This window comes from Carcharhinus amblyrhynchos, chromosome 15, assembly GCF_965287045.1.
Source record: "Carcharhinus amblyrhynchos chromosome 15, sCarAmb.v2.hapA, whole genome shotgun sequence".
Lineage (NCBI taxonomy): Eukaryota > Metazoa > Chordata > Chondrichthyes > Carcharhiniformes > Carcharhinidae > Carcharhinus > Carcharhinus amblyrhynchos.
In genome coordinates, this window is record NC_137338.1 from 11,723,304 (window position 1) to 11,734,869 (window position 11,566).

The 11,566-nt window shown below is 46.0% G+C and overlaps 1 protein-coding gene across 1 annotated transcript; it reads right to left on the reverse strand.

The window, feature by feature from the left end:
* Positions 1-2,881: 2,881 nt before the first annotated feature.
* Positions 2,882-11,347, reverse strand: atg101 (autophagy related 101). Its single transcript, XM_080203403.1, has 2 exons — positions 10,821-11,347; positions 2,882-6,150 (listed from the first exon to the last, which is right to left on the reverse strand). The coding sequence occupies exons 1-2, from the start codon at positions 11,070-11,072 to the stop codon at positions 5,746-5,748; spliced, it is 657 nt and encodes a 218-aa protein (XP_080059529.1). The 5' UTR covers positions 11,073-11,347; the 3' UTR covers positions 2,882-5,745.
* Positions 11,348-11,566: the final 219 nt, after the last annotated feature.

Below are 11,566 nucleotides of genomic sequence, written 5' to 3' on the forward strand. Positions count from 1 at the left end.
TTCGTTGAATACATACTGGAGAAGGGAAGGATAGGGTGCAGAATATATAGTGTCTACCGATAGGGTGACGAGAAACATCAGCTCAATATGTGATAGGACCATTCAAAGTCTGATGGCAACAGGGAAGAAGCTATTCTTGAGTCGCTTGAGTCTTAAGACTTCTGTATCTTTTTCCTGGCAGAAGGTGGAAGAGAGTATGTCTGGGGTATGTGTGGTCCTTGATTATGTGGGCTGTTTTTCCCGAGGCAGCAGGAAGAAAATTACTATGCAGCTAACATGAGGTATATAGAGTCTACTTGTAATTTGTGAGACTCCTCAAGACCAATTTGTGATGGGAAAATGTAGATTCTTCAGCTTGTTACTAGGTGATTCAAACAACTCATTACTTCAGGGCCACTTTTAAATTAAAAAACACAGCACCAGTGCAGAGCACAACTCTTGCAGTGCCCAATGAAGTGGAGAGATGGCAGAAGCAGAGACTGCCATGCTGAGCAGTTGGTGGCCACAGGTCAGTATCGCCAGCACTCAGCAATCACACAGGCAGAGGGCTCAGGTTCTGAGATAAGGAACACTGAGGTTACCACAGGAGCAAGAGCAAAGTAACAAACTGCAAGAGCAGGAGAGGGAACAGCAGATCAAAAAAGTTATACAAGCTAGCTAAATCACTCAAGTGAATAAAGTACCCACTGAAAGCTCAGAGGATCGTTCCCTCACCGTAACAAACATTTGCACTAATGTGATGGCTGGGAGTACTGCATTCCAGACATCTTCCAATTTGCTTATTCCCAACATCAGTGCTGGAGAATACTCCAACCTTAAAGCTGCTGAATTTCGTTTAAAGCAATATATAGCAAGCTTCCGAATATTGTGATTCCTGATTGATTCAGCAGGCCCATGTTCCAAACAGATCAGCACATCAATGGTGACTTGTGTGATAATGAAATGATCCACTAAATCTTATCCCATCTGGAATATATGCATAAAAATATTAGAAGTAGGCCAGTGAGCTCCTTCAGCCTCTTTTTTTTTAATAGAATCCCTACAGTGCAGAAGGAGACCATTCGGCCCATCAAATCTGCACCAACCACAATCCCAACTAGAACCTATTCCCGTAATCCCACGTTTACCCTGCTAATCCCCTGACACCAGTGTCAATTAATCAATCAACCTAACCCACACATCTTTGGAGTGTGAGGGGAAACCCACACAGACACAGGGCAATGTGCAGACTCCACACATACAGTGACCTGAGGCTGGGATTGAACCCAGGTCCCTGGTGCTGTGAGGCTGATCTCCACCTCTATTCTCTTCACTCACCTTTTCCACGTCTCTTGATACTATTACCTGAGAGAAACCTATTAAACTTGAAAACTCCAATTATCCCAGCACCCAGAGCCTTTTGAAGGAGTTTGTTCCAAATTTCCACAAGCTGCGGAATGGCCTAGATCTAATTTAGGGTTTTGTTCCATTGTTCTTTCTTTAAAATTTGCTCAAGGGATGTGGGTGTCACATTTATTTCTCATCCCTGAGGATATTTAAGAGTCAAACCCATTGCTGTGGGTCTGGAATTACTTGGAGAAACCATAGAAACCTGACAGTGCAGAAGGCCATTCAGCCCTTTAAGTCTGGACCGATCATATTCCCACCCCAGGCCCTATCCCTTCAATCCCACACATTTACCCCACTGATCCCTCTAACCTACACGTACCGGGGCACTAAGGAGCAATTTAGCATGGCCAATCAACCTAACCCACACATCTTTGGACTGTGGGAGGAAACCGGAGCACCTGGAGGAAATCCACATGGACATGGGGAGAATGCAAACTCCAGGCATCTGTGTAGGCCAGACCAGGTAAGGATGGCAGATTTCCTTCCCTGAAGGACATTCATGAAGCAGATGGGTTTTTAAACGACAAATTTGAATGTTTGAACAGTTTAAAAGCCTCGATTAGATCATCTCTCAATATTTTAAACATGACAGAACGCAAGCCTAATTAATGCAAGCTGTTATCATAATTTAACCCCTATGATCCAGGGTAATTCTGGCAAACCTGCTCTCCATCCCCTCCCAAGATCATAGAATCCCTACAGCACAGCCGACCACAAACCCACCCAGGCTCTATAATATAACAAAGTATTTTACCCAGTGTTTTCCCCTAACACAAAGGAGCAATTTTACCGTGGCTAATGCAGGATTCCCAGCTGCCAGCGGTGGGATTTAATTAGGCTCATTAATGAGCTAATTGACATCCATTACCCTGAGCCCACAGTAATTTAGTGGTGACTCTTGGATTAGATAAGGGCTGTATAGCTTTCCCACACCTCCAAAGGCTATCCAACAAACCCCATTGGGTTTGCTGGTGGGTGGGGGGGCTTAAAACTTACCCCATCAAACCCTCACCCTGCCTTCAGTCATCTTCAGCTTGGAGTTCCACCATGATCCTGGGCTTCAGATAGTTAGTTACAATACAGCCAGCAGCTCCCATTGGCATTGGTAGCATGAGGTAGCTCTGGCCTCTGATAGACCATGCAACACCTCTCAATGGGCGGGACTTCTGCCACCAGGCACCACAATTGTGGGGAAGGCATGAGGGTGACCAGTAATTGTCAGGCCTCCCAATATTGAAAGATGGAGCCCTTCCATCCCCTCACTGGTGGGCAAGATCCTGTTAGTCTGAGAATGGTGTTGGGAATCTTGTTCCTGAAACATCAGCTCAATTATAATTGTGAATCTGTCTCCGAAACCTGACACAATTGCTAATGTAGTTACTGAATTAAAACCAAAAGGGTTAATTCTACCTCTGGTGCATAGAAGTGGCCTTGACTCTAAATCTTCTATGTTCCAAATACAAGTTTACTTTTCATAAAAGAAAATGTACACTTTGTGAATTCCTATAAATCTCTTTAATGGTCAAATTTAAATAACTCATATTACAGCCTATTAACAATCTTCCTGCTTATATTATGTACAATTTATTTTATTTTGCTACACAGTCCACCATTTCAGACAGTATTGTGCACAGCTGTTGTGCTGAGTAACAGTGAGTAATCTGGTTCAAAATTTATACAATGCATTTAAAATAAAATTGTACAGTTAACTTTCTGGTGCGCAGATCAATCCTTGAAGCTGCAACAGCTTCTGCATGAACACTCTTTTCCCAATTTCATTATGAATTGCAATTTAGACATCGATTTCCCCCAACACCATCAAACACTCCACAATACACCCACCCTCTTCCCTTTCTAACCCCCTGAAGGCACTGACTTGTTCTGATGTATTATTCCACAGACACCTATTTTCCATTTCATTCCCTAAATCGCTATTTTAATGCTTTTGCTCAAGGATCTTTAAGTGGGCTATTTGGCTGCGAAAGGCTTTACAGCTCCGAGTGCTCTTGTCCACAAGCCTACACTGTGCAGCCGGAGTCACTGGTTACAGTCCAGAAGCAGGAAGCCTGAAAGTTTTCTTTTCTCTTTGCTCCCTCCACAGTCTGTGGCCATTGTGACCAGTTGAAATCAACTAGCCCTGCACAGACCAACTCCTAATCAAACTTGGACTTATTGTACAGTTTAGTACTGTCTTCAGAGGAGTACAATTGGTGGCTTGTGCTACTCATCACATCCCCAGTACTTTGTCTGACGGTGAACTGGTGACCATTCTACTTGGGCTAATGGGATCCCTCTGGAGTTGAGCTAGTTTGAAGATGACATCCCTAGCCATGGAATTTCAGAATGAAGTTTGACTTCTGTAGGCTCAGTTCATTAAAATTTGAGTTAGGTTAGATTCACTGTGCTGTGGAACAGCCAGCATGCCCTGTTAACAGGGTTGGGAGGGACCTATCAACCTTTTTCTACAACTCCAGCTAACCCAGCAAACAGGGTGGCCCCATTGGGCTAAGAAGCAGGGAGCTCACCAGTTACTCTGTGCTGGAAAGCTGGGCGGTTTTATTATACTTAAAGCTTGGACAATGTCACTTTGTGCTTAAGCTATCTGTGCAGAGATAAGATTCTTCTCCCACTAAAGGGAAAAGTTGCGTTCTTGATAAGAGAATTTTGGCTTGTGTGAACTTCTCAATAGCTTGGTTTGGAATTTCTTAAGCAGGGTAATGGGTTTCTGTACATTTCAGCTACCCAGCTAACCAAAAAATAAACAGAATGGCTCAAACGCACAGCAGGAACCCTCATGAAGGTTTCCTTGAAATGGGAGTGACCAGGCCCTGGTAACATTGAAGGCTATTTTCTTTCGCAAGATGAATGACAGTATCCATTGGGGAAATAAGCCGCTTTCAGTCAGATGTTGTAACAGGAAAAATATTCCAACAGAACAATTTCTTCCAATTGTTTTTTCATAGCATACGTGAGCTGTTTGAAAAAGATATTAACAACATATATATAAAAAACTGAAACTAACTCAAGAAATTATGTACAAAGACTTCCGAACAATCGCTAGGCAGTTGGAGGTGCGTCCCAATCAAACTAGTTTCACTATCAATGGCACAGTCCTCGGCCATCATGTTCTGTGAATTGGAGTTCTTTCCCTTGAACTCGCTTGCACTCTTTTCCCAATCTCTGTTGTGGGATTATATACACATTCAGCCTGTTGGTACTAAAGACAGATAGGCCTCTCTGTGTCAACGAAACAGCTAAATTACTCGGAACCAGCAAGTATTATAAAACTTCTAAAAGGGTTTGTGATTTTGCCAGTTTTATTGTGATGGATTATGACAAAAATTCATCTCTGCAATCAATTTTAAAATATTGCATCTCCAATAATATTTTAAAATATATATTTATGATTTTCAGCACTTTATACTTAATCACACATTTCCTCCCCATCTTATGTCTTCCCCATAAGCTAACAGTTAACTCCTGCTGGGCTATGTACGGTTCCTCAGTGCCAGCATGCCATCGGTAATTTCTTAGTGGCAATCCTTCATGTTTGTTCCTCGATACTAGATGCTAAGCTATTTCACTCTGAAGAGCATCGCATGGAAGTCTTTGTAAGTCCCACACATAAGAGGTTGTGGCAATGGCGTTGGTTTAAATTGTAATATAATAGAATCTCTGCAGCGCAGAAAGAGGCCATTCACCCATCTGGGCTGACAACAATCCCTGCCAGGCCCCACTTCTGCATGCACATGTATTACCCTGCTAGTCCCCTTGACACTAAGGGGCAACTTAGCAACCTAGCCCGTACATCTTTGGAGTGTGGAAGGAAACCAGTGCACCTGGAGGAAACCCACGCAGATACGGGGAGAATGTGTAAACTCCACACTGACAGGGAGAATGTGCAAGCTCCACACGGACAGTGACCAGAGGCCGGAATCAAACCCGGGCCCCTGACACTGTGAGGCCGCAGTGCTAACCACCGCGCCACCATGCCGCACAATTGGATGGGGAAATTATTAACAGCTAAGCATGGTGTGCTTGAACCTGGCTGTTAATACTTCTCCATTCCAGTAACTCACATTTTTTAACCTGCCCACCTCCAACTCTTTTTAAAATAAATACAAGCAAACTTTGCTAAATCGTCTCCATGCCAAACATAACTAATAGAATGGAATTCAATAAGGAATCTCCTCACAGCATTGTGGATATAATTCGGTGGACTTTTAAATCAGACAGACTCCCCAGAACCAGTTAAAGAGGATAAAAGCAGCAGAATGGGAAGATCAGGGGAAGAGGAGTAAAGTCAAAATGCAACAGTGTTAGTTTGGGTTTGTTTTTTGGTAGTTATTCGACAGATTATAAAGCCAGGGTGTCCTTGATCAATCTTCTCATGGTGGTACTGACTGATGTCCCAAGAGAATCAGTGATCTGATAACTGATTTTGTACAGGTAAGGTTGTACATCTCTTAGGCTCGTATCAAAGACATTGTCCACCTCTGACTGTGTTGGCATTTTGGGCAAATACTCGTGCCGGTTCATGACCTCAATAATGTTGATGATCTTCTCGCCCAGTTTCTCGCCCACCTTCTCACGGCAGATCTGCCTCTCCTGCTCATTGGCCAGGTTCACTACGTTGAGTTTGAAGGCCCACACCTCCCATGGGATACACTCATCCGAGAACGGCCAGCGAGACTTCTTCTTCTGGTAGAACTCCAGGGAGATTTGTCCACTCCCGTCGCTGCCAGAATTACGAAGGGCGTCCTACGGTTAAAGGAGAAAAATGTAGTGAGAAAGACACACCCTTGATGAGATCCATTGATCTGGAATAATTACCAAATCTCAATTGTTAGCTTGGAGTCTTAATGCAAAATTCCCCTAGAGGGACACTGTAAACCATGTGGAACCGAATGGCCTCCTTCTGCACTGTACAGATTCTATGATCGTTTACCTTGCGAATTTTCTTTTTTTTCTGTAAAGCTGCAAAACATAGTGAACATGCTCTCCCTTTCTCTAAAGACACTTCTTAAAACCTACCACCTTTTATTGGCCTGTCCTAATATCTCCTCATGTGGCTCGGTGTCAGGTTTTGTTTCATCTTGTTCTTGTGAGATGCCTTGGGATGTTTTACTCTGGTAGGGTGCTGCTATATGAATGCAAGTTGTTGTTCCTGGCTGTGCTAAAATCATAGTCCATCGCAGCCAGCTTCCCTTCTCAGGATCTCAAATCTCTGCAATTCCTCAGCTCCCTGCAATCCACATTCTTTTTAAGTACCAAGCTTGGTGTCACTCAGTGGTTACTCTACTCATCTCATTTCCTCAGGTTAAAAATTGGTGCACTCTTTTTGTGTGGGTGTCAGGAGGCTGCGATTTGAAACCTGCCTGTTCTGATGGTGGTGGACAACATGTAAATTAGGTGCACCCACTTCATCTTTTTTATTCATTCAAGGGACATGGGTGTCGCTGGCTGGGCCAGCATTTTATTGTCCATCCCTAGTTGCCCTTGGAGGGCAACTAAGAGTCAACCACACTGCTGTGGCTCTGGGGTCACATGTAGGCCACACCAGGTAAGGACGGCAAATTTCCTTCCCTGAAGGACATTGGTGAACCAGATGGGTGTTTCCAACAATCGACAATGGTTTCATGGTCGTCAGCAGATTCTTAATTCCAGATTTATTTAAAATTGAATTCAAATTCCACCATCTGCCATGCGGGAATCTGGGTCCCCGAGACAATAGCTGAGTTTCTGGATTAATAGTCTGCATGATCGTAACACACGAGCCCTGAGCTGCTGGCATCTCCCCTTGACGTTCAGTGGCAGTACCACGTGTGGTGATTGTCCCTCGAAGGGCAATACAGCAGAGTAAGGGTCACATGGCTAATGCCAGCAATCGGGACTCTGAATCAACCCATGGTGCAAGGGGCTTTTAGGCAAAGAGAGACATTTTGGAGCTAACCACAACCATGATGCTGCTTACTGTTTAGTACTTCTCATCAAGAAATATTCTTTGTGTTTCTAATGAAGTCAGTGAAAGTGCATCTTTGCCCCATGGCCGAATCCCTCTCTATCTCATGGTGGTTACCATTGACCAGAAATTGAACAAGATCAGCCATATAAATACTGTAGCTGCAAAAGCAAATCAGAAGTTGGAAATTTGACGCAGAGTAACTCACCTTGTGACTACCCAAATCCTTTCCATCATTTACAAGGCACAAGAAAGGAGTGTAATGGAATACTCTCCACTTGCCTGGATGGGTGCAGCTCCAACAACACTCAGGGAGCTTGACACCATCCAGGACAAAGCAGCCCATGTGATTGGCACACGTTCAACAGCCACTTCCTCCATCATTTTTTCTGGTTGTATTGCAGCTTGGTATGGCTCCTGCTTTGTCCAAAACCACAAGAAACTACAAAGGTCGTGAATGAAGCCCAATCCATCACTCAAACCAGCCACCCATCCATTGACAATGTCTACACTTTTCATTGCTTCGGAAAAGCAGCCAACATAATCAAGAACACCATGCATACTTCCTTCCACCTTCTTCCATTGGGAAAAAGATGCAGAATTCTATGGTCACGTACCAACCAACTCGAAAAAGGTTATTACAGAAGGTCAGGGGGCATGGAGTTGGGGGTAGGGTGTTAGCGTGGATAGAGGATTGGCTATCAAATAGGAGGCAGAGAGTAGGGGTCAATGGGTGCTATTCGGATTGGCGGTTGGTGACTAGTGGAGTGCCCCAGGGGTCAGTGCTGGGGCCTCAGCTATTTACCATTTATGTAGATGATCTGGAGGAGGGAACCAAGTGTATGGTGTAAGTGTAAGTGTAAATTTGCTGATGACACCAAGATTGGTGGAACGGCAAATTGTGCGGAGGGTGTGGAAAGTCTGCAGAAGGATCTAGATAGGCTGGGCGAATGGGCCAGGAAATGGCAAATGGAATTTAATGTTGGCAAGTGTGAAGTTGTCCACTTTGGTAGGAATAATGGTAGGAAGGACTATTACTTACGTGGCGAAAAACTGCAGCATGCAACGGTGCAGAGGGACCTCGGGGTCCTTGTGCACGAGTCGCAAAAACCCAGCCTGCAGGTGCAGCAGGTGGTCAGGAAGGCAAATGGGATGCTGGCCTTCATAGCGAGGGAGATTGAATATAGAAGTAGGGAGATCTTGCTGCAACTGTACAGGGCACTGGTGAGGCCACAGCTGGAGTACTGTGTGCAGTTTTGGTCGCCGCACTTACGCAAGGATATTTTGGCCTTGGAGGGAGTGCAGAGGAGGTTTACTAGGCTGATACCGGAGTAGAGGGGGTTGAACTATGAGGAGAGGCTGAATAAACTAGGCCTGTACTCGTTAGAGTTTAGAAGAATGAGGGGAGATCTCATGGAGACATATAAGATGATGAATGGGATGGATAGGATAGAGGTGGAGAGGCTCTTCCCGCTCAGAAAGGACAGTAGGACTAGGGGGCACAGCCTCAAGATAAAGGGGGGGGCGGTTTAGAACGGAGTTGAGGAGGAACTTCTTCACTCAAAGGGTGGTGAATCTCTGGAATTCTCTGCCCGTTGATGTGGTGGAGGCTGCCTCGCTAAATATACTTAAGACGCGGGTTGATAGGTTTTTGATAGGCAAGGGGATTAAGGGTTATGGGGAGAGGGCGGGAATGTGGAACTGAGACACGACAGATCAGCCATGATCTTATTGAACGGCGGGGCAGGCTCGAAGGGCTAGATGGCCTACTCCTGCTCCTATTTCTTATGTTCTTATGTTCTTAAAAAGCTTCTTCCATGCTGCCATCAGACTTTTGAATGGATTTTCCTTGCACTAAGTTGATCGATCTCTACACCCTAACTATGACTGTAACACTACATTCTGCAGTCTCTCCTTTCCTTCTCTATGTACAGTATGCTTTGCGGTATAGCTTGCTAGAAACAATACTTTTGACTGTATACTAATACATATGACAATAGTAAACCAAATCAAATCACCAACACACAGTGGCAGCAATGTGTATCATCTACAAGGTACGCTACAAAACAATTTACCATGGTTCCTTCAACAGCACCTTCCAAACCCACATCCTCACATGGTGGCAGAGTGGTTAGCATTGCTGCCTCACAGCGCCAGGGACCTGGGTTCGATTCCCGGCTTGGGTCACTGCCTGTGTGGAGTTTGCACGTTCTTTCCGTGTCTGCGCGGGTTTCCTCCTGGTGCTCCGGTTTTCTCCCACAGTCCCAAAGATGTGCTGGTTGGGTGCGTTGGCTATGCTAAATTCTCCCTCAGTGTACCCAAACAGGCGTCGGAGTGTGGCAACAAGGGGATTTTCACAGTAACTTAATTGCAGTGTTAATGTAAGCCTACTTGTGACACGAACAAACAAGCTTTAAAATAACACCTAGTAACGGGCAGCAGGCTCATGGGAACATGCCCCACCTCACCCTCATATACCTGCCAGTGTTGCCAGGAGACAGGCAGAGCACTTACAGCAAGCTCTGTGTATTTTCCCCCATTCCACTAACTCTGCCAACACTTGAGTCAGTTTTGCGTCAGTCTTCAAGTGGCAGAATCCGTCAATCGGAGGCAAGAGATCGTGTGTCAAGTCTCACTTCAGAGACTGGAGCTGAATGTTGGTTGATACTTCACTGTAATACTGTTAGGGCAGCATGGTGGCTAGCACTGCCGCTTCGCAGCGCCAAGAACCTAGGTTCGATTCCCTGCTTGGGTCACTATGCTGAATCTGCATGTTCTCCCCGTGTCTGTGTGGGTTTCCTCCCACGTTGACCATGTTTAATTCTCCCTCAGTGTACCCCAACAGACACCGGAGTGTGGCGACTGAGGGATTTTCACTGTAACTTCATTGCCGTGTTAATGTAAGCCCACTTGTGGCACTAATAAATAAATATGTACCTGTGTAATTTCGGAAACGCACTAGCCAAATTATAAACAGCAATTTATTGATGTTGATTGAGGTACGTCAGCCTACTTGCGACACTAAATAAAGTTAAACTGATGGCAGTACCGCATTATCGGAAGTACCCATCGTTCTGTAGGGGAACGAACGCCATGGTACCATTTGTGTTCATCTGAGAGGGGGGGGAAGCTCCGAATAAGGCCTGGCGAGCACCTCCGACAGTGTGGCTCTCCTCTGGCGCTGCACATGGAGTTAAGTCTCAGCCTTGGTTTGGAGATTGGGGCTCTGGGAGAGCTGATTAGATTCGGAGTTCCGAGGCTGACACTGCAGTTGTAGGCCCCTAGTCCAGTCGTTACGAAAAGAATGCAGCCAGGGACAGACGGTGGAACTTGTCCTGAATTTGAACAGTGGCCCCGGTACTGTAAACCGCTTACTCACCTACTCCCCTGTCTCCCTCCCCCTGGATGGATTACCCCTGGACTCAGGCTTATTTTGGAAGGTGGGGGGAGGGGATGGGGTGAAACTCACCTTAAACTCGCCGACGGATCGGCGCAGCGTGCGGTCCAGCTCGTCGGAGGAGACCCGCACGTAGGTGCAGTCGACAAAGTCGCAGTCCACGTCCTCGGTGCCCACCGTGCCGATGGAGTAGGTGCCCTCCTTCTTGTAGTGGAACTTGCCCGAGCTTCGGTGCAGCAGCACGGTGTGCAGCACGGCCAGCACCGTCTCCTCGATCTGCCTGGCCTCCACCGTCAGCTCCAGGGTCTGCGAGCGGCAGTTCATGCCGGCGGCGGGTCTGGACAGAGTGTCTCCGGACCAGCCGTGTGCCTGCTGGAACCTTGCGGAAACAATGTAACCATCAACAATGGGAATGGAACGCCGGCAGTTTCTGCTACAATGTAAACATTCCACTGGGTGACATCATCCTCCTCTGCGGGAGGGGCGGGGCCGGAGCGGAGGAAGGCAGGACTGTCCTACTACATCTTACTGTAGCCTGGCTAGGACATAACACTCCAAAGAAATTTACGCGAAATTGCTTCTGGGGATTTTTCCTCCACAGTGGAAGTGTCAAGTTTTATCCATTAGTATCACTAGTAGGCCCAATCCATCACGCAAACCAGCCTTCCGTCCATTGACACTTCCCTCTGTCTCAGCAAAGCACAGTAAGAAGGCTCACAACACCAGGTTAAAGGGGGACGATAGGGAGTGGGAGAGCTTGATCTTGGGTTCGGACATGGCTCGGCACAACATCAAGGGTCGAAGGGCCTGTACTGTGC